Source organism: Cervus canadensis, chromosome 30 (assembly GCF_019320065.1).
Source record: "Cervus canadensis isolate Bull #8, Minnesota chromosome 30, ASM1932006v1, whole genome shotgun sequence".
Taxonomy (NCBI): domain Eukaryota; kingdom Metazoa; phylum Chordata; class Mammalia; order Artiodactyla; family Cervidae; genus Cervus; species Cervus canadensis.
In genome coordinates, this window is record NC_057415.1 from 33,574,859 (window position 1) to 33,599,100 (window position 24,242).

Here is a 24,242-nt window from a genome sequence, read left to right on the forward strand (position 1 = left end):
CCATCTCTTTCAGAATTTTCCAGTTTCTTGTGATCCACATAGTCAAAGGTTTTGGCATAGTCAATAAAGCAGAAGTAGATGTTTTTCTGGAATTCTCTTGCTTTTTTGATGATCCAATGAATGTTGGCAATTTGATACCTGGTTCCTCTGCCTTTTCTAAATCCAACTTGAACATCTAGAAGTTCATGGTTCACGTACTGTTGAAGCCTGGCTTGGAGAATTTTGAGCATTACTTTGCTAGTGTGTGAGATGAGTGCAATTGTGTGGTAGTTTGAGCATTCTTTGGCATTGCCTTTCTTTGGGATTGGAATGAAAACTGACCTTTTCCAGTCCTGTGGCCACTGCTGAGTTTCCCAAATTTGCTGGCATGTTGAGTGCAGCACTTTCACAGCATCATCTTTCAGGATTTGAAATAGCTCATTTGGAATTCCATCACCTCCACTAGCTTTGTTCATAGTGATGCTTCCTAAGGCCCACTTGACTTCACATTCCAGGATGTCTGGCTCTAGTCCAGTGATCACACCATCATGGTTATCTGGGTCATGAAGATCTTTTTTGTGTAGTTCTTCTGTGTATTCTTACCACCTCTTCTTAATATCGTCTGCTTCTATTGGGTCCATACCATTTCTGTCCTTTATTGTGCCCATCTTTGGATGAAATGTTCCCTTGGTATATCTAATTTTCTTGAAGAGATCTCTAGTCTTTCCCATTCTATTACTTTCCTCTATTTCTTTGCATTGATCACTGAGGAAGGCTTTCTTAGCTCTCCTTGCTATTCTTTGGAACTCTGCATTCAGATGAGTATATGTTTCCTTTTCTCCTTTGCTTTTTGCTTCTCTTCTTTTCTCAGCTATTTGCAAAGCCTCCTCAGACAGCCATTTTGTCTTTTTGAATTTCTTCTTCTTGGGGATGGTTTTGATCACCGCCTCCTGTACAATGTTATTAGCCCAGCTAGAAAACTACAATAAGGAAAAGGAGATATATCCAAATGTAACTGCTCTACAGAGACTAGAAAAGGTAGAGATACTCACTAGGTCATGGAAATGGCTGAAAATCATCAAAGAGAAGAATAAAGGGGCTATTCTGGAGAAAAAAAACAAAATGATCCCCCGAAAGGTGGGATCAGAATTAAGTATTATTCTATCAAGAAGGGTCCTCTGACAGTTGTAAATAGTAAACCAGTGTAAGCACTAATAGAGAACTTTTCAATAACTGGAGTTGTGGTACTATGTAGCTACAGAAAATGTGACATATTTAAGAAGAGAAAGACTAGAAAGATCAGTGTAGAATTCTTCAGGCATCATTAAGTGAGTTTCAAGGTGACATTGTTCTTACAGCTGAAACAGCAGGTATGGCACAGACTATGAGGAAGTCTACCCAGGAAAATACACTGATTTAAAACTTGAAAAGAAAGAATAGAAAAGCAGAAACGTAAGGAGGATTCAGGTTGCCTGACCCTTGATCAGGCCCAGGCTGAGGTCACAGACTGAACTGAACAGAAATAAATACCTCCTAACAAAAGGGAAGGGGGAAGAATTTATTTGAACACTGACTGAAGCAAGTCATCATTCTTGCTCTATGAAGACCTCACAGGCAGAATCCAAAGTTATATGTTAGGAGAACAAAAATCTATGGACGAAAACAAAAAGCAAATATAGAGAAGGTAAGTACTAATCTATAGCAAAAGGTACGAGCCAGGCATGGGGAAGAAGAAGTAATAGAAACAGCCGGCATGGAAGGTGGAAAGCCTACCACTCAGCTAGCCTGATGGAGCAGAATGGAACACTTAGGAGGCCCTAGAACACTGGAGGATTATCCCTCCCAATGCAGTAAAGCAAGGGTGGTGGGAAGGAGTGCTTCAGTTCCCGTCAAAGAAACACGGGCAGTTCAAGTCTTAGAAATTCAGTTCTAAGGAAAGGTGGGGTTTGGGTGAAAATTCATTAACCTAGGGGACTTCCTGGACCACACCTGACCAAGTGAAAGCACAAGTTCCAGAAACTCAACAGCAGCTCGAGGATCAGAGGAGGGTAATTTTCCAGGAAAGACAAAGGAAACCTCTTAACCAGGAAGCAGGACTCAGAAGCAAGGCATTCAATAATAAGAAGTCATTTGGATTAGAACAATTCTTGGGAGCTTTCTGGGGACAAAGAAATTCAGAGAAAAGAGCAGGAAGTTGGGACTGTGTTGCAAGACAATACATTTCTTTCTTTTTTTTTTTTTATGAGTTTATTGCAGTACTTTTCTCCCCATTTGACATGTACCCTCCTTTCTGTATATAGAAGTATAGTTAGTTAATTTACAATGTTGTGTTAGTTTCAAGTGTATAGCAAAGTGATTCAAGCATATAATTTATATATACATATATATGTTCGTTGCTCAGTCATGTCCAACTCTTTGAGACCCCATCGACTGCAACCCATCTGTCCATGGGCTTCTCTAGGCAAGAATACAGGAGTGGGTTGCCATTTCCTTCTCCAGTATACACACACACACACACACACACACACACACACACACATATATACTTTTCAGATTCTTTTCCATTAAACATTATTATAAGATATTGAATAGAGTTCTCTGTGCTATACAGTAGGTCCTTGTTTCCCTACCTTATATATGTTGTTGTTGTTGTTTAGTGGCCAAGTTGTGTCTGACTTTAGCGACCCTATGGACTGTAGCCTGCGAGGTCCCTCTGTTCATGGGACACTACAGTGCCATTTCCTTCTCCAGGGGATCTTCCCAAACCAGAGACTGAATCCCAGTCTCCTGCATCTCCCAACTGGCAAGCAGATTCTTTACCTAGAATCTTTACCTGATTCTAGGTAAAGATTCTAGATTTACCTGAGCCAACAGGGAAGCCTGACCTTATATACAGTAGCATGTATACATTAATGCCAAATTCTTCATTTATCTCTGCCCCCTGACCCCACTGGAGCCTCCCAGATGGCTCAATGGTAAAGGATCTACCTGCCAATGCCGGAGACGCAGGTTCAATGCTCGGGTCAGGAAGATCCCCTGGAGAAGGAAATGGCAACCCACTGCAGGATCTAATGGACAGAGAAGTCTGGCAGGCTACGGTCACTGTGGTTGCAAGAGTCAGACACGACTTAGCGACTAAACAACAAGCGCCGCCTGCTATCCCCCTTTCTGGCAACCAGAAGTTTATTTTGCATGTCAGTGAGTCCATTTCTATTTAAGACAATGCATTTCACTTGAAGAGTTTCCTAGTATAGGTATAGGATGTCCTGCTCACAGAGAAAGGAGGCTCTTTCACTACACAGATCAAGATCTTTAGCAACGGTGGAGGGTGGGAGAAACAGGGCCTGAAGGAGAAATGAAAATACAAGGTTCTAAGTACATGGGATAGACAACGAGAAAGACCCGGAGCCACCACGGGCAAAGTTCCAAGATGTTCAGAGAGAGTAGATTTCCTCCCCCTACAACAGATGAGCAGCCTAAGGTCAGACGGAATCCAAGTAACTTTATGAAAAGAGATTTCCCAAATTAAGTTGAAATTCACGGGGGGTGGACTTCAGATGGTGTAGTGACCTATAGAGGCTGACACCTCACATGATAGATTATACTCACTATGGATAATCTGGGGTCCACCTTGCAAAGGAGGAGATAACCACAGTCTCACTTTCCAAACTTGGCGGCGTGACCCCCTCATTACACTCAAGCTAGAGACCACATCTCCTACCACTTTCTCCAACTCACTCTGCTCCAGCCATGCTGGCTTCCCGGATGTTCCCAGAACACGCCAAGGACATGCCTGTCACATGGTGTTCCCTCACTCCCTTCAAACCTGTACTTAAATGTCTCTTTACAATAGGGGCCCTCCCTGACCATCAACTGCCAGTCCCTATGCCAAATTTTACTCTTCATCTTACTGCTTAGCCCCACCTAATATATGATATATTTCCTTACTTGTTTATCTGTCTCCTCTCCAACCTCCTGACTCCAACCCCGTGACAGCTGAGACTATTTTATTGTTGCTACATTGTCAGCTATCAGAAGCTGCCTGACATACAATAGATAAGAAATGAACATTTATTAAATGAATGCATTTACACACCCATGGCATTTGAAGTTTCTGCTCATGGTCCAGGGCTGACAAAAGCAAAGTGGGTCTGGACTAACATGCGCTAGGTTCTAGGAACAAAATTTTTTTTTTTTTTTCGAGCACTAATATTTAGTATAAAGCGGTAGATGCACTGATTAAAAATGAGGGCCCTGGAGACAGACTGTGTTCAAATCCCACCTGTACCTCTCACGAGTTTTGTGATCTTGGGCGAGTTGCTTAACTTCTCTGCGCCTCATGGTCCTTATCTGTAAAAGGGGAATAATAGCAATGCCTTCCTCAGAAGGTTGGGTAGGTTTGGGTTGACTCAAGGATGGCACTTTGAACAGTGGCTGGACATCTTCAGGGCTCAAAAAACAAAGTTAGAGCTGATACTGTGTATAAAATAGACAACTGACAAGAATCTATCATACAGCTCAGGGAACTCAGCTCAATGCTCTGTGGTGACCTAAATGGGAAGGAGATCCAAGAAACAGGGGATCTGTGTATACGGATGGCTGATTCACTTCACTACACAGTAGAAACTAACACGGCATTGTAAAGCAACTATATTCCAATAAAAATTAATTTAAACAAATGAGTAAATAAAGCTAGCAGTGTTGTCATCATCATTACTATGTACCAGGAACTGTTTTAAACATTTCACTTGCATTACGTCACATAACGAATCACGCAGAAGGTAACTGAGGCCCAGGAGCAAGACAACAGTGTCTAATCCATTGGGATTTTCTCACTGACATTCACACAACATAAAATTACCACTTTAATGTATAAAATTCAATGATATTTAGTACACTCACGGTGTTGTACAGGCTGTGACATAATTTTGCTTTTCGACGTTCTGTAACTCTGGGACTCATGCTGAGAAATGGAAAGATGAAACTTGGGATAATTCAAGACTACTTCAACTTCGGAGGTACCTTAGAAGTAACATAGGCTTTCCAGGTGACTCGGTGATAAAGAATCCTCCTGCCAATGCAGGAGATCAACAGATGCAGGTTCAGTCCCCGGGTTGGGAAGACCCCCTGGAGGAGGAAATGGCAGCCCGCTCCAGTGTTCCTGCCTGGAGAATCCCATGGACAGAGAAACCTGGCGGGGTAATGTTCATGGGGCTGCAAAGAGTTGGGCCCGACTGAGCGATTGAGCACCACCTCCACCAAGAAGTAACGTCTATTTCAAAAAGCCAGATTTCCAGGATGTAACAGCTAGAACACACTCTCCATCACAAGCAGGCCACTCTGACAGACTTTGTAGAGAAAACACTGGGGAGGAAAGAACCTGGGACTCGAGCGCCTTTACACATTAATTTACAAGGAGAGGTAGGTGTTAATTTCAGACTTTTATTCCACTGAGGATTTAACAGTTGGAGGAAATGTATATTCAAATTGTGAGCATTATTCTGTAGCTGGAAATGGATGTGGGGGCTAGGTTTATGCTGTGAGGAGGTATTCATCGTGCAACGTCTGTTGATACCAAGCATAATCTGAGATGGAAAATAAAATCATGAATTTTCATTCTCCCGTTAACTGCATGGCCCCCACTTGTGTCTATCATATTTCAGAGCCTTCCAAGTACAAAGATCAAAGTGTTCACTCCCGACCCGCAAAGATCAGTGGGTGAACAGGATAAAGGCCTCAGGAAGGTAGGAGCAAGACCTATCTTATTCTACTGTGTTCCTTCAAAGGGGGCAGCCTCTCTGCCTGGCTGTCCATAAGTTTGTCCCTTAAACCCTACTGACAAAAGAAAAAAAGAAATTAATTGTAGAAGGACTTCCCTGGCAGGCCAGTGGTTAAGACTCGGCGCTTCCAATGCAGTGGCTGCAGGTTTGATCCCTGGTCAGGGAACTAAGATGCTGAATGCCCTGAAGCACGGCAATAAAAGAAATTAATTGTAGCGACAACAGCATCTCTCGCCACTAGAGGGAGCTGTGGAGTTGAAACAGCCTCCTCTATTGGGAAAGGCTATCAACCCTGAATATTTATTGGAAGGATAGATGCTGAAGCTGAAGCTCCAATACTTTGGCCACCTGATGTGAAGAGTCGACTCACTGGAAAAGATTCTGATTCTGGGAAAGACTGAAGGCAGGAGGAAAAGGGGGCAACAGAGGATGAGATGGATGGATGGCATCACGGACTCAATGGACACGAGTTTGAGCAAACTCCAGGAGCTAGTGAAGGATAGGGAAGCCTGGCTTCAGTCCATGGGGTTGCAAAGTTGGACACGACTGAGCGGCTAAACAACACCAACACGAGCCACAGGGGAAGGAGCCTGATCTGCTTTAGGTCACTGTTTTCTGCTTCGGGTTAATGTGCTTGTACAAGACCCAGTCAGGTGGCCTCTTTGTCCCCCCAATGCCTGACACAGTGGAGCTCACACTTCCGAACTCCTGGAAGCTGGTTCTAGTTGCCCATAATGTCTACCTTTAGGGTTCAGCTGTCTTAAATTTGAGGTGAAAGATAGAAAGCCTTACACATTGTTCGATCCATCACTCCTCGAGATTCCATTCAGCTCCTGGTCTGTACCCTCTCTGAGCCAGCAGCCCTGTGGGGAGGGAAGATTCACAGACCTTCCACCCCAGATAAAACTGTCAGTTTGTTAGACCAAGAACCCAGGTCTCTTGCCTCCCAGACTAGCATTCTTTATGCTCCCCCATGTCGTGTAGTTCAACACACACATTTAACTTGTTGTCTTAAGACACCAAACAGAAAGACATCCCCACCTACCTGCTGGTGCGGTGGTCACTGTTGTTTGCACTGACGGCCACTCCGGAGATCCCAGGAGGGTGACGTTCACTGTGTAGTCAGTTGCTGGATACAGATCTAAACACACCACTGCCGTCTGTTCCCTCGTTGTGAAGTTAAACGAAGTCGCATGATAAAAATTATTCAGATACCGCCTTCGACCTAGAACTTTAAACTGTCGTGAGATTAAAAGAAAGGGATGCATTAAATTTGTTTGGCTTGCAGATACCTATACTACAAGCAAAATGAAAGAAAGCAAGCCGCTTCCTTCTACTTATCTTCACCCACATAGAATTATTTTTAATACAATAGCAAGCTAAACGGGGTAACAACTTTACAAAGCTACCCCACGTAGCCTATGCAACCTCCCCCACAACCAGCTATAAGACTAAACTTAAAATGCATAACTACATCTCTGATGAACCAAATGTCAAGCTAGTCTACAGTAATCCCTTGAGCCTACCCAGGTGAAGGAGATTGCACTAGAGTTACTGGGCAAAATCCTTTTCTTTTCATTCATAAGGAATCCATAGGCAAGTCTCTAGAACAGACATTTTACACTTTTATGAGGACTACCCCAAATCATCTGCCTTTGGAATGCGTAACTGAGCAACTGAGCCACGGTACTTCACTTGAGCCTGCCTATTAGAGCTCTGGAAAAGAGTTTTCAGTACAAGCAGACATCACACACAGTGTTAACCCAATAATACTCTAGCCACCACCAATTCAAGATGTATATAATACAGGGGCTTATAAAGAAAAAAAACATGTAAAAGTCCCAGATCATATGATCATATGGTGCTTTAGCTGGATGTACATGTTTTTAGAGTTTCCTTTGATGCTGGTGTCACTGACTCTTCCATCCTCTACCCTTCTTCATCACAGTCATTCTTCTACCTGACTCTGATACCTGGCTCATTGAGAGATTCCTCTCTCCCCCAATTCCTAGCATTCTCTTGGGTAACATGAAAGTCCTTATATAGATAAGCTGTCAAAACTTGGTCTCAGAGTGCCTTGAGTTCACTACTGTGAAGTTCCTCCACTCCACCTGAGCTACCCATATCCACGGCCACATCCTAGACCGTGTCCTCCTCTGAGCTGCTCCACCAGGATCTCCCAATCCCCTATTCTTCTGGACCACTTGCTCCCACTCTGATTGCTCTCAGGAAATCTACCAAGATTTCCTCACTCAAAAGAAAGTGAAAAGAAAGTGAAGTTGTTCAGCCGTGTCAGACTCTTTGCGACCCCATGGACTGTAGCCCACCAGGCTCCTCCGTCCATGGGCTTCTCCAGGCAAGAGTACTGGAGTGGGTTGCCATTTCCTTCTCCAGGGGATCTTCCTGACCCAGGGATTGAACCCAGGACTCTTGCATTGCAGGCAGACGCTTTAACCTCTGAGCCACCAAGGAAGCTTCAAAACTGTACCATTCCTCACTCATAACTGTCTACCAATATTCTAACACCCCCACCCTCAGCTTCCCCACCTGTCTCAAAAAAAACCACTGTTACATCACGTCTACCGTTCTCCTTGCCTGACACCCTGAACACCCTTACCCATCTGTTCTCAACGTCACCCAGTCTTGAAAACTGAAAACACTCGGTCCATGCAGATGTTTGACCTCACCCACGTCTACATTTAGACTGCTGCCATCTGCTGGAGAAAAACCTCACAACTATGGAGGCTGCATTTCTACAAAGTCTGTCTCATTCTAAACTACCTGTATTTCAGTCTATAAACAAAAATTACTTTCTAATTAACAAACTTGAAATCACACAGTTTGAATAATTTTATAATATAGTCCTTTTACTTAACAGCATATTATAAAGTTTTTGTCTATCATTAAATATTCCTATAAATGGATAGAGTGCCTGTTACTTGCCAGCCAGAGTATAGTGTTGGGTATACAACAGTAAATAAGATACAGGTCCCAACCTCAAGGAACTCACAGGTAAGTATCCAGGCAAATAAAATACCCAGGAATAAGTGTTACAACACATGAGGCTGGAGGAGTATCTAGGAGGGTCACCTGACCTTCCTCCTTAGGGATCAGGGAAGGCTCCCTCATCTTAAATGTGGACTGAAGGGGAAATTAGCATTAATCCCCATGTGAATTGGGGATGTGAAAAGTCGGGATAGGAAAAACAATTCAAAGAAGGGACGGCATTTGGGGGAAGAGGTCAGTGAAGACCTCCCACCAGGGAGATGACCAAGCTGATCACTGAAGGACAAGCAGGAGTTAGCCAGGTAAAATGAGGGAGAGAAGGGTTTTGCAGGTAGAGAGTCACATACATGAAGACATAGTGCTAAAGGGAGCACAGGAAGCTTGTAGGGGGTGGGCACAAGGCCCAGAGCTTAGAGAACAGATTCGGTTCAGTTCAGTCACTCAGTCGTGTCCGACTCTTTGCGACCCCATGAACCGCAGCACGCCAGGCCTCCCTGTTCATCACCAACTCCCAGAGTCCACCCAAACCCACGTCCATTGATTGAGTCAGTGATGTCATCCAACCATCTCATCCTCTGTCATCCCCTTCTCTTCCTGCCTTCAGTCTTTCCCAGCATCAGGGTCTTTTCAAATGAGTCAGCTCTTTACATGAGGTGGCCAAAGTATTGGAGTTTCAGCTTCAGCATCAGTCCTTCCAATGAACACCAGGCCTGATCTCCTTTAGGATGGACTGTTTGGATCTCCTTGCAGTCCAAGGGACTCTCAAGAGTCTCCTCCAACACCACAGTTCAAAAGCATTGATTCTTCGGCGCTCAGCTTTCTTTATAGTCCAACTCTCACATCCATACATGACCACTGGAAAAACCATAGCCTTGACTAGACGGTAGCCCTAACTAAATTGACTCAGGAGTCTTGGAGATGGAGATGGTCACGGAAGTCGAGACAATGGGTAAAACACCCAAAGACAGGTATATTATGACAAGAGAACAGGGAAGGCACAACCTTGGGAGTAATCAAATTTAAGGGATAGAAGAGAGATCTTGTAAAGGAGACTGAGAGGGCTCAGACCAAAAGAGATAAAGAGACTATTTCAGTGGGAATATTGGTCCACAGCAGCAAGTGCTGTCCAGGGGGAAGCAGAAGATACTTCAAGTCTGTGTAGTGTTCTATCCGATGAATGTATGATTATTTATTTGAACAAATCCCTATTAATGGACATTTAAGTTGTTTTCAATTTCCCCTATTATAAATAAAGCTTCAGAGGATACTTTAATCTTTCTGTATAGGTCTGCATAATAAATTATAGTACATGTCTGAAAATTTATTGATAGACCCTAACAAGTAACCACTCTGGAAAATCATGCCAATTTAAGTGCCCACAGCTGTGTGTAACAGGATTCACTCCAAGTTTAGAGAAAGACTATGGTAACTCATGGTTTTTGAGGCATAACACATGCTCATGTGTGTTTTGGCAGTAAGTATATTCTCTTCTGAAAACCCCTTTTGAATGTTCACTTCTTTCCAATGGATTCGTTAAGAGTATTTCACATGTTATTTAATCTTTGTCTGACATATTAAAAAAAAATAGCGATTTTTTAAATTGAACTCTTTAATCATTTGAGTGTAGGCCATGAAGTAAGAATCATTTATCCTCTTAACCAAAGTGTTAACCAATTGTCTCCAAACCATTTATTTCTGTATTCATTTGAAAGACCATCTTTATTTTATATTAAATTACTTAGGTACCTGAATATATTTCTAGGTCTGGTGTTCCTTCCAGTATAAAAATTTGAATATTTCACTCATCTGTTTAAAATCCTCCAGTGCCTCCACACAGACATCAAAATAAGATCCAAGCTCAAAAGTACGGGATACAAGGATGATGAGGCCACTACTCAGATTTTTGTCTCATTTCTTCCCATCTCCCTGTTTTCTCTGTCCCTCCAAAAAGCCACATTCTCGATCATCCAATCAGCTACGCTACTTGCCCACGGTGTCCGTCTTTCCCCTCGCCCAGCATCTTTCATCGGGTGAGTTCCTACTTACTGCCTGTGACTCGGCATCATTTCTGAGTCTGGTTAAAAGGAAACTGTACCTGAACATAAGACACTTACACACCATCTCCTATTCCATTTATTTACTTTTCATCAAAGCTCTCATTATACCACATTGTCATTTGTCTGTTTACATGTATGCTTATATTAATCCGGATCAGAAAGTCCAGGTCCTAACACATGATAGTCTTCTGGCAAATGGTTGATGAATTAATTCTAATTTAATACTTAGTCTACGCTCTGCTAGATGATTTGCTAGGCACTAAAGTGTATGGATGTGAGAGTTGGACTATAAAGAAAGCTGAGCACCAAAGAATTGATGCTTTTGAACTGTGGTGTTGGAGAAGACTCTTGAGAGTCCCTTGGACAGCAAAGAGATCCAATCAGTCCATCCTAAAGGAAATCAGTCCTGAATATTCATTGGAAGGACTGATGCTGAAGCTGAAACTCCAATACTTTGGCCACCTGATGCGAAAAACTGACTCGTTTGAAAAGACCCTGATGCTGGGAAGGATGGAGGGTGGGAGGAGAAGGGGACGACAGAGGATGAGATGGTTGGATGGCATCACCAACTCAATGGACATGAGTTTGAGTGGGCTCTGGGAGTTGGTCATAGACAGGGAGGCCTGGCATGCTGCAGTCCATAGGTCTCAAAGAGTCGGACATGACTGAGTGACTCAACTGAACTGAACTGAACTGAACAAAATTAAAAAGTTCCAAGCAGCTAACTGGAGACTTTCTCTGAATATAAAGCCATCTAAGTGTAGGTATTCTTTCTTCCCAATAAATAGAAAAGGTAAATTAGATACAAATGTCACTATTTTTTTACATATTACTTTTTCAAGTACTAGGAACTCTGTCATGCTGTATGAGAATTTGGATTGAGTGAACGCAACAGGATAGAATGAAGATCAGTCTGAGGCAAATTTGCAGAATTTGCCTGAACTGAACTGAAACTGACACAAAAATAACAAATCTCAGTTCCTACCTGATTATACTCACAATTTTACTTCAGATTTGTGATGTTTATAAATTCAGGTTAAATTAAAACCAACAGCCTTGCAAGAAGTTTCTTAAAAACCCACATCCATGTATGAATTTGTTGACAAAACCAGCTGCAACTAATATACCAAAATATTAATAAAATATGCTGCTGCTACTGCTGCTAAGTCGCTTCAGTCATGTCCGACTCTGTGCGACCCCATAGATGGCACCCCACCAGGCTCCCCCGTCCCTGGGATTCTCAAGGCAAGAACACTGGAGTGGGTTGCCACTTCCTTCTCCAATGCATGAAAGTGAAAAGTGAAAGTGAAGTTGCTCAGTCAGGTCCAACTCTTAGCGACCCCATGGACTGCAGCCTACCAGGCTCCTCCACCCATGGGATTTTCCAGGCGAGAGTACTGGAGTGGGTTACCATTGCCTTCTCTGAATAAAATACAATATATGTGAAATATCAGAGAAAATGATAGCAAATCACTAAATATAATATCTTCCTTCAATTTAGTCCCTCACTTGCAGCTGTCTTGCATCCATCTCTAGAAATAAAAACTAAACAATCTAGAAGTTCATTCCATTAGTGTGTTTAAATACTCTGGATCCCCACTTGGAGAGCACCTAAATTTTTAAGTGACACAATTTATTAAGAATAGCATAAGAGATCTTCTTACTTGATACACTTGTTCTGATCCAACTTTCCTAGAATGCCTGTTCAATTTCAAGCAAACTTCATTAAATATTGAAATATTGAAAATCCCATCATCTTCTAAGAGATCATCACCTAAAAGATAAAGAAGAACACAGGGAAATGTTGCTAGCAAAACATACCATGGTGAAGGACAACTGCAACTCCGAGAGCCAACAGAATGTTTAACAACAGAAGCATCAAACCTGGCTCCAAGTTCTGGCTCTACAACTTCTTAATTGCATGACCTTAGCTAAGCCACTTAACCCCTCTGACCCTCAATTTCCTTATTTGTGGAATCAAGCAATCCGGGCTGCTTTTCTTATATCACAAGCATAAATAATATATATATATTTTAAAACTGTGGTAGGACTTCCCTTGTGGCTCAGTGGTCAAGAACACACCTGCCAATGTGGGGGATGTGTGCTGGATCCCTGGTCCGGGAAGATTCTGCATGCCAGAGCAACCAAGCCCGGGTGCCACAGCTGCTGAGCTAGGGTACCCCAGAGTCCGTTCTCTGCAACAAGAGAGCTCACTGCAACGAGAAGCCTAAACGCTGAAACTAGAACGTAGTCCCCCACTCACCACAACTAGAGAGAGCCCCGTGTGCAGCAACAGAGACCCGGAGCAGTCAAAAATAAATAAATAATAATAAAATCAATAAAACTATTGTTAACCAGTAAAGGTGTGAGATTTTAGAAAGCTAATCCTATCATTTGGATTGTCCATAAGTAAAATGTCATGAAGGTAAGTATATCAATAGGCAGAAAGTCTGAGAATAAGGAGAAACTGAATAAAAGTCAAAGGTCAGGGATTAGAACTCTTAGAGCAAGTGTTTCCAACCTAGAAGATGACCAGAAAATAGATGACCGGGCAAGACGTTTGTTCTCAGCAGACAGTATTTCCAGGGCTACTTAGATGAGGGCTAAAGCAGTAAAATAATCAAGCAGCAGATGTATTTCCATCACTGTATAGAAGAAAAGTCATTTCATGCCTCCTGCAGCCTAATTCATTCCTTTGATGTTCTATTTTCTTAAGGCAATTAAAAAAAAAAACACTTTTTTACTAATGAATAAAGACCCCACAGAGAGTCTAGTAGAACCAAGACTAATTTCCAAGAAAAAGCAGATTTCCTAACAAACAAGTCTGGACATTTTTTACAAATGTGAAAAAGTTTCAGTGTTTAGCAGAGAGAAGCTTTTTATAACAACCTTTCATGTGTATTACTCCCACTGGAGTCTTTGCTACCTAAGAAGAAATAATGATAGCAATAAACTTTTGTCTTCAAAATCAGAATTGTCCACAGCATTTTAAATATCACTGACATAGGCAGCACCAGGCAATCAGCTTGGAGAAAATAGTCTTGGCTAGCTCTTATTGGAAGATGTAAAAATATGGTTATGAGAAAGAATTTGAAGACCTATCACAAGTGCTCTCCGTTACCTTCACAACTTTCATTTTCAAGATTGCATAAGGATACCAGAAACAAAAATTGCCCCATGTATGCACATGGTTTTGAGGCATACCAAATACACCTATGTGAGCAGTATCACATACAGTATATGTCTGTACACAAACAGAACATAAAGCAGGAGTATCGTCTGCAGAGTTCCTGTCTCAATATGATTTTCCCACGTACAGCCCTTACGGTCTGAAAACAAAGGCATCTGGTTCCCACTTCCCACCCCCAACCCTGACAGAATTGACGGAGAATAGTAAAAATGGGTCAGTTTGCATCTGGGTTGGAAAGAAGGGTTGACTGCCATCTATAAGGCAGAAACATGAAGATATTTCTACACAGCACAGCGTGGAAGAATCTAGGCAAAGAAAAAGGCTGAGAGCTCTGTGCAATATGCTTTCCAAGCAAAGGAGCAGGGTCCCAAAATCTCAAAGGAAGGAACAGGGGAGGACTACTGCCCATTGAGTTGGGGGCTGGAAGCAAGGACAGGCCACAGGACTGCTCCGTCTGGAGCCCCTTAGCCTAATGGCTCCCAATCCTAAATGCCCATCAGCAGATCTAACGGAAAGCTTGGACATCGGTGGGTTTTTTTGGGTCTTTTTTCCTTTTCTTTTTTTAACTCACCAGGCAATTCTGATAATCACCCAGGGTTACATACACTGTTCTCACTATTTCTACTTCTAATAATAATAGTCTCTCGTCAGCACACTGGAGATCATTAACAGAGAAGGACTTCTAAGTGGAGGCCTGCGGATCTGGAGGTTCCATCTGACAGAGAGCAGCAGTTGGCAAAAGGGGAGACTTGTTCCTTCAGCCTCTGCAGGCGAAGCTCCACATGAAGCCAGGTGATGCTGAGCTGACGCAAGAGCTACAGCTTTACCGATCCAAGACAGCCAAGTGCTCAATCAGGGCAGGAGGCTTTCTTGCAGCTGCTCCCCAAAGGACACTGGATCATCCAACCAGCAGTAAATCCTTCAAGATGAGACCTGAGATAAGCATATCAATATTATCCAATAAAAAGTAAGACCAAAGGGAATGCCATCCATTTTATTATGAAAGTGAAAGTGAAGTCGCTCAGTAGTGTTCGATTCTTTGCAACCCCAGGGACCACAGCTTACCAGGAACCTCCGTCCATGGGATTTTCCAGGCAAGAGTATTGGAGTGGGTTGCTATTTCCTTCTCCAAGGAATCTTCCCGACCCAGGTATCAAATCCGGGCCTCCCTCATTGTAGGTAGATGCTTTACCGTCTGAGCCACCAGGGAAGTCCATTTTATGATGAAGGGAATATCAATCCTAAATAAAACTTTAAGAAAACCTTTTTATTTACTTATTCATTTATTTGATTGCCTCGGATCTAAGTTGCAGCACGCGAAATCTTTGTTCTCACGGGAGACCTTTTCACTGGGATGCACAAACTGTCTAGTTGTGGCTCATGGGTTTCAGTATTTGTGGCTCACGGGCTTAGTTCCCCTATCAGGGATCGAACTTGCATCCTCTGCATGGCAAAGCGAACTCTGTACTACTGGACCACCAGGGAAGTTCCCTAAATAAAACTTTTACTTCCAAGGGTAAATAATTGCAGTGGAGAAAGGGGGGAGCCTAAGAAATGAATCTACAAAGAAGAAGAGGGAGATCAAGCCTTGAAAGCAAAGAAGGAACACTGTTGAAAAAATATTGAACAAAATAATGGTGAAACTCAGCAACATTTTGTACACTCAGTAAAAAAATTTTAAAGATGTATTCAAACAGATAAAGGATGAGATGGTAAAGGAATGTGATAGCAGAGAGGAAACTGCTTGAGAGAGGCAGAAATAAGAGGAACGAGAAGAGACAAAAAGCAAAAGGAAATGACAGTGCAGCAACAGACCTTAAAGTGCATCAGAAATGTCAATTCATAGATGCATAAATGCATCTATAGAACAAACTTACTACATACTCACAGAAGGCAGAGGAAAAAGGCATGGATGGAAAAAAAGAGAGAAAATGGAAGACCAATGCAGACAGACAAGGAGTTCCACATAGGAGTATTTGAAGTGCAAAAACCACAAATCGGCCCTTGCCATGGGCGCTCGTCATCTGCCTCTACAAAGATTAAATTATGTGCTGCTGCAGCAGCTGAACTCCAACGCCCCCTGAAGGAGTTCAGAGCGGAGAGCAGAAATGAGGCACTCTGTGCCCCCGGAAAACTGGCAGGACAGGTCTTCAGATAGCTAGATCTTCTCAGGAGCTGATTTTATGAGCCCAATTCTTCTATCTCCTCATATCTAGAAAAGCCCTAAAATCCTTCTTGGTGAAGATTGTTTCTTGTGACTAGGAAAACTTCACGAGACAAGCAGAAACTTTCTACCAAAAAATTTGTACTTGATTCCATGTACTCCCCCTTTGTCAAAATCACATATATAGTGTCCTTCACCCCTATGTCTTTGGAACAGTTTCTCAGGCTATCTGAGGTGCTGTCTCCCAGGCAGCAGTCCTCTGCCCCAAATAAAACTTAACTCTCAGCTCTCACACTGTGCATATTTTTTTAAGTTGACACAAACAAAAACAATACTCAGAGATTTAATGAAAGAAAATATTCTTAATGTGTAGATAGACCGAAATGTGAAAATCCAAAAACTCACAGGGCTCTAGGAAAACTCTGTGAAAAACATTAACATGTATATAACCCATGACTGAAATTTCATGAAAGAAAAGATTTCTGTCTCATTCACTATTGATTTCCCAATGTCTAAAACTGTCAGACACATAGTAAGTGATCAATAAACATTTACCACGTGCATGAGTAAATGATTAAAGTCTGGAACTTCACATATAAAGAAAACTATGATATCCAGGCTAGGAAAAACCAGATTGTCTACGTGGGATTAAAAAAAAAAAAAAAAAAATCACACCTTCAAATTCCTCTTTCAAAATTTGAAATTCCCAAAGCCAATGTGAAACCTCCGAGATTCTGACAACAAAGGTTTTGGTCCAAGAATTCTATCTTCAATCAAGCTCCCTTTCACTTGTGAAGACAACAAAATGAGGTTCTCAGATAATCCTGGGCTCAGGATTATCTCACATTCCTCAGTAAGAAGATAGAAATCACGACGCAGAAAGAGAAAAAAATAGAGAAAAACAGAAAAACTTTGGTATGAAAGAACTGCTAGTAAGCAATAAAACTATGAAAACATATAGCTGTTTATATAATTGTTATAAATATTGCTATAAGTTTTTATAAAAATGAATTCTTGAAAGATGTAGTGCATGTTAAGAATAATTAAAAATAAAAATCTGGCAATAAAAAGCTGTATTAAGCCAGTAGCAAAAGGAAAGCAAAAGGGGAAGGAATAAAAGGAAGTAAAAAATGCTAACTTCCTTGTCTTTTGGGGGGAGAAGTCAACATGATTCCAGTCTAGACACTGGTAATATGAGAAATACACATTCAAATAGGATTTTTTTGGTTTTGTTTTTTAATGTGTAGTACCAAATAAATTCAAGATCTATACTGTCTGAATCACTGAGAAAAGAACATCTGTGCAGCAAAGAGAGAACGCAACAGACATAGCAACAAAGCACAAAAAAGAAAAAACTAAGGTGACAGAAGAAAGGAAAACCATGTCACAAACACTACTGTGTAAATGGATTAACTCTATTTTTCTCACAAACGTTTGCAACGTATGCTATCTCCTCAAGTACATCCATAGCGATATTATCCAGACAGATTTTAAGAACAAAAGTGGGCAAAGGCATATCATGCAAGTAGAGCACAAAGAAGTCAAGAAAATCAGGGCCAAAAAATTATTAAATAGGCTAAAGTGAGCCACTTGTTAATAGTGCAAGTTAGAATCTACAATTAAGACATCAATCATGAACATAAATATCATAACATCAAAATGTGTGAAACAATCAGAATGTATAAGACAAACTGAGAAGAATGGCAATCTGAAAAGCAAAAAATAACAACAACAACAAAAACAGAAGTCCTGAAAAATCTTACCACTGAAGTTGATTTAAAACTAAGTCTTACCTTATTTATAAGCAAACACTATACCTAGTATTGCAAAACTTTGCCAAATAGTAAATCCCAAGAAAATGTCAACAAGTCCCCCCAAAGAATACTAAAATTGAAAAAAAAAAAAAACAACTAGAAATCAACAGCAAATTGTAAATGTTTAGAATATTTTAAATCTACCACTTGATAACATACATAATTAATCTTTCAATCAATGGGGAAATCAAAATACCAAGCATATAATGCTTTGAAAGTAAAAATAAAGGGAACATATATCAACACCCTCATAAATAATTCTTCCATCAAGGGAAAATCAGAATAGCAATTATACCATGTCTTGAAAGTAAAAATAAAGAGAATATGTATAAATGCCTAAGGAATTCCACCAAAGCTCAAATCCAGAAGGGAGAAAGAAGAACTGAAGACTTTTATCATCAAACAGAAAATATTTAAGTTGAACTATGCATTTAGCTCAAGAATTTAGTAATAGAACAATACAACGAACTTAAGAGAATCAGAGACAAGGAAATTTAAAAATGAGAGAAATTAATGAGATAAAAAATAATTTTAAAAACCCAAGAGATGATTCTTCAGGGAAAAGAATAGTGATGAAACAGACAACCCAAGCTAAGCAAATCAAGTGTTAAAAAGAAAGAAACACAAAACTAGGAATCAAAATAACCTGGGGATATATAAGCTATAACCCCAGATGAGTTGTCAATAAATATTCTGTTTGACATTCTGCAAATATATTTAAAATCACAACTAAATGGACATTTTCTAGGAAAGTGTAAATTATGAAAATTGACTCAAGAAAATGTAAGAAACATAAACGAATACCTAAAACCATAGAAGAAACTGACAGTCATCAAAGAATTATCTCCCAAAGGGATGAAACTCAAATGATATTATGAGCAAATGCGTCCAGCTTTAAAGAAAGGGGATAATCCTGAAGTGATATAAACTTATCCAGGGTATAAAAACATGGAAAACTTCCCAATTCATGTAAAGAGAACTGGCATAGCACTAATCATGAAATCAGATGGCTAAATGTGCGGGATCTAGATGAACAGAATGACAAATCTTCCCATGAAGGCATAAGTAAACAGGAAAGACAAAACTTGAGTGGATATGGAGAAAATGTAGAAATGTACCTGGTGCCCAGTTGGGATAATTCAATATAAAGCTCAGTCCTCACTAGATTAACTTGCAAATTTAATCTAGTTCCACTTAAAATTTCAGACAGAAGGAGGTCTGGAGACATTAACAGACTCAGTCAGGGTCACCCAACTCTTAAGCAGCAGAGTTAAGATGTAAATCCAGGTCTGTCTGAACCCAAAGACCATGCTTGCCCCAGCTGAAATTAACTTGAAGAGGTTGAAGAGGATGTTAGAAAAAACAGTGGACAATGAACAGCAAGCTGTCATTGACTGAACAGAGACAGATGAGTTTGGAGTCCTAGGATGATCTTTTTATTCCTAATAAATCTACAGTAGTTTATTGTTAAGTCTGAACAATTTTCTCTAATTAGTTACCATATTAAGTTGACAATATCTTTACCTAACATAGTCTTTACTTAGAAATAAATCATTTTATTTCTATACAAGTACCCTGAGACCTATTTTGTATAATTTCATAGTCTGAATGATATTGTAAAGACTAGCACACTTTTTATTTATTTCTGCCACATCCGTGTTAATTCCTAGTTCCTAGCAGCAGCAATACCTAAAGGTTGAGTTTTCTCAAATTCAGTTCAGTCACTCAGTCATGTCCGACTCTGAGCTAGGCCTCCCTGTCCATCACCAACTTCTGGAGCTTGCTCAAACTCATGGCTATTGAGTCAGTGATGCCATCCAACCATCTCATCCTCTGTCATCCCCTTCTCCTCCTGCCTTCAATCTTTCCCAACATCAGGGTCTTTTCCAATAAGTCAGTTCTTCACGCCAGGTGGCCAAAGTATTGGAGCTTCAGCTTCAGCATTAGTCCTTCCAATGAATATTCAAGATTGATTTCCTTTATGATTGACTGGTTGGATCTCCTTGCAATCCAAGGGACTCTCAAGAGTCTTCTCCAACATCACAGTTCAAAAGCATCAATTCTTCGGCACTCAGCTTCCTTTATGGTCCAACTTAAATAGGTTTTCTTAAATAGGACATCAAATAGCTAGCTGAGAACTACCTCAACCCGTACAAGACAACAAATAACACCAATGGCTTCTCAAGGTTTGCTTTTAAATAATATAATTAATTTTGACATCCCACAACCAGAGTGATGAAAAAAACTTATTGTAATTGTCATGATGATATAAAAATCCAGATGATATATATGTCTTGGTGTTTATTACAACCTCTTGAAGCTCCTTCCTGTCCAATCTGCTTTACAACCAACTTCTACCCTCCTGCATCCTAGGGCTGCCTCCTCCTCTCCACCTGCTCACCCTCACTTTGAATCCCCACCCCAATCAGTCCTGGGGTCACTTCTCATCCTAAATGTAGAGCTGCTGGGTCAGCCTTCCTGGCTCCTCCTTAGTCATAGGCAAGAGTGAGAAATGACTTTTGAGTTTCCCACCAAAGATAAGCCAGATGGCTACCCTCTATTGCCTTGGACAGCTGAAACAGAGTGCATCATTGCTTACTGCTGTCTTTTAAATGCCTTCTTATTACCTTCCACGTCAACTGGAAGACCCAGCTAAGAATCCATACATCAGTGCCCATTCAGTCTGGCATCCTTAGGACAGGAATCTCTCCTACTAAGCCCTGCTCTGGTTCTGACCCCTGGAGTAATAATTAACCCCTTGGCTGCAAACCTTAGAAAGTAACTATGAACTCTCCTGACCTGTGGATTCTGAAGCACGTTTCCCCACATCCTGCACTGAGCATTCTCTAGGAGGAAATGAGACTTCACCTCCACCTACCAGCTGTCTGGAACTCAATGACGGCTGGCACCGAGCGTCGGGGAGGGGCTGTAGAAATGTTCACGGTGTAGTTGGTGCCCTGGTACAGGTCTAGGCACACTTCTGGGGTCCTGCTCTCTGTGGTCAAATTAACTGTCTCCTCATGACCTGATTCCAGGGGGTCCAACCGTTGTCCTTTAATGTATATCTTTGTGAGGGGAAAAGACAAGAGAACCCACGTGACTCCACTGAAAACAACCAAGAGAGGTTTTGTAGTGCTGGAACCTACTCTCTACCTACTCCCTTTTACGCTGCACTGCCCACCCTGGGGGAGACAAATCAGGCAGCCCTCTGCTATCAGGTATCTGATGATGAAATCTGATCAGCCCAGTAATCCAGAAACCCTGAGAAGTGACGTGAAATGGAGAGTTTCTCTAAGGAGTGCTATCCTGCACTCAAATGACCAGCGATCAGTGGAGGCAGTCACAACCTGAGACCCGCTCCCTGCATCCTGTCACCCAGGCAGCAGATGCTTCTAGGCTTGCTCTGGGGGAGTAACACACAAGAGCTTGGAAACAAGCAATCATGATGATGCCAAATATAAATACACCCCCCACACATACACCCTGGAGGATGACAAACACATTAAACACCAAATGTAAAATAAAATAATCCAGATATCTTAAAAACTCTACTCACTTTAAAAAGGACTATGGCATTGGAGAGCTATTTGATTGAGAAGCACTTCCGGAAGCAAGTTCCTCTGACTCTTATTCCCATGGTAACCATCTCTGCCCTGGCAGAAAAAAAGGAGCTCACTTCACTTACCACATATTCGATCTTGGAGTTCATTCTTCCTGGGTTTATTTGCCACCTCACACAGGTGTTATTAAACACCGACACCTCATTAATTTCTATAATTATTTCTAAAAGAGAAAAAGAAAGAATCCACTCAACAAAATGCATCAAAGGACTTTGGAAAAATCCTAATGGCCAGCCCATCAGAGGGCATGACTTTGTTTACTTGCCCAGCTGGTCTCTCTGCTGGTCACCATTCACACTAGGATTCAGAAACCGAATCAGCAATTCAAGCTATCCCAGGCCAATCACCCAATTTAACTTTATCATGAGTGAGCTCTGCCCATGACCTGATGTGGAGGAAAAGGCAAGATTCCTCTTAAGTATGCGTAAGAACTCCAGCCTGTGATTGGTCTGACAGGCCACTGGATGCCACTGGCATTCCATTCCCCGGGGGGAAGGAAAGGGACCCAGAGTCGAGCCCTGAAACTTCCCTGCAGCTGCGCAGGTTAGACCAGCTTCCGGTTCCCTCATCCCACCGACTGATGGAGCGTTTTGATCACCAGGTCACTGCTGTTCCCAAGAGGGAAATGACCCACATCACCACCCAGGACTACTCCTCAGGAGCAGTCCATTGCAGGTAAACTAAATAAATTCTCCACAAGGTCCCTGGGTATTTCTGGGGCTCCTTTAACTGAAACCATTTAAATCTGATTTATCAGGAAGCCACTAATTTCTTTAAGTTGCTCTGTTTCTTTTAAATATTCTGCATGTGGTGGCGGTGGGGGGGGGACCAATTGAGAGGGTAGCACTGAAACATACACATTACATATGTAAAATAGATCGCTAATGGGAAGTTGCTCTATGACACAGGAGCTCAACGCAGTACTCTGACAACCAAAAGGGCTGGGATGGGGTGGGCGGTGGGGGGTGGGAGGGAGGCTCAAGAATGAGGGGACGTATGTATACTTATGGCTGATTCACACTGTTATATGGCAGAAGCCAAGACAATATTGTAAAGCAATTATTCTCCAATTAAAAATTTTCAAATAAATAAATATTCTGTATATATTTCATGTAATAAATTTAGCAATGTGGGAAACCATATTATGGCCTTGGTTCCTGAGATAACAGTTTCCGATGAACCTAGTAAACGACTTAGGAAGTTGTTCAGATGAGAATGGGGAAAGGACTTAGCTTTTTATCTATTTAACAAATTTCCTGCAGATAAGTAAAACTATTTTTACTTGCAGCTGACATGCTCTTGTCTAAAAAAAATCCTAAGGAATTCACACACACACACACACACACACACAATTAAAGCTAAGAAATAAGTTCAACCAGGTAGCAGGATACAAGGTCAATGCACAAAAAGCAATTGCATTCCTGTCCACTATCAAGGAACAAGCGAAACATGAAATTTAAAAAAAAACTCACGACAGCATCAAAAGGAATAAAATTCCCTGCAGGTGAAAGTGAAAGTTGCTCAGTCGTGTCTGACCCCATGGACTATATAGTCCTCGAGATTTTCCAGGCCAGGACACTGGAGTGGGTAGCCTTTCCCTTCTCCAGGGGATCTTCCCAACCCAGGGACCAAACCCAGGTCTCCCACATTGCAGGCAGATTCTTTATTAGCTGAGCCACCAAGGAAGCCCAAGAATACTAGAGTGGGTAGCCTATCCCTTCTCCAGAGGATCTTCCCAACTCAGAAGCTGAACCGGGGTCTCCTACATTGCAAGCGGATTCTTCACCAAGTGAGCTATCAGGGAAGCCCTATTCCCTGCAGGTAGAAATGACCAAACTATCACCTCTAGAGGACAGAATCAACATCTCACCAAACGGGAATATTCCTCAGCCCACACCAAGCTTCCCCACTGAAGCAGACGTCCATTATGGATCTTTTAGACCCCCTCAGCTCACATGTCCCTTGCTGCTGCCCTGTCTGGGCTTTGACAACATGACCGTGTCTTGTCTCCCAGGCTGGGGTTTCCCTGCTGCATGTGCATCCTGGAAGTGGGGGGAATGAACACTTTCTGAAAGACAAGAAGGACTGGAAAAATCTGCCCCTTACTTTTCTTCCCCTTGTAGAGCAGACCTACAAGACCTCTCAGGGCGCCGCTGCACTGATGGAGCGATTGCGTGCACTTCGTAAGGACCAGGCAACAAGGAATTCTCATGCTGGCTCGGCTTCCTTCCCTGCTCTGCCTACCTCAGCCTTCACTCCTGCTTCGTGGGGTGTGTGTGTGTGTGTGTGTGTGTGTGTGTGTGTGTTAGTTGTTCAGTCATGTCCGACTCTTTGAGACCTCATGGACTGTAGTCTGTCCAGGCTCCTCTGTCCGTGGGATTTCCCAGGCAAGAATACTGGAATGGGATGCCACTGCCTTCTCCAGGGGATCTTTCTGACCCAGGGATCAAACCCACGTCTCCTGCATTAGCAGGCAGATTCTTTACCCCTGAGCCACCTGGGAAGCCCCATTTCTTCATACTCAGAACCAATGCTACCTTTAGATAGACCCTAATCTACTGACCTCCTTGCCCATGGAAGATTTTATATCTTTACTAAATCACCCAATCAGCAGTACTGCCGAGCTTTGATG

The 24,242-nt window shown here is 41.9% G+C and overlaps 1 protein-coding gene across 3 annotated transcripts in view; it reads right to left on the reverse strand.

Moving 5' to 3' along the window:
- SUSD1 (sushi domain containing 1) overlaps nucleotides 1–24,242 on the reverse strand; it is a 130,461-nt gene that overhangs the window by 48,135 nt on the left and 58,084 nt on the right. For all 3 annotated transcript variants that reach the window (XM_043453660.1, XM_043453659.1, XM_043453661.1), the window contains exons 7-10: nucleotides 21,676–21,773; nucleotides 20,869–21,055; nucleotides 12,487–12,596; nucleotides 6,805–6,997 (exon numbers count right to left, since the gene is read on the reverse strand). In XM_043453660.1, the coding sequence (XP_043309595.1) occupies nucleotides 6,805–6,997; nucleotides 12,487–12,596; nucleotides 20,869–21,055; nucleotides 21,676–21,773 (588 nt within the window). The remainder of the gene's footprint in view (nucleotides 1–6,804; nucleotides 6,998–12,486; nucleotides 12,597–20,868; nucleotides 21,056–21,675; nucleotides 21,774–24,242) is intronic.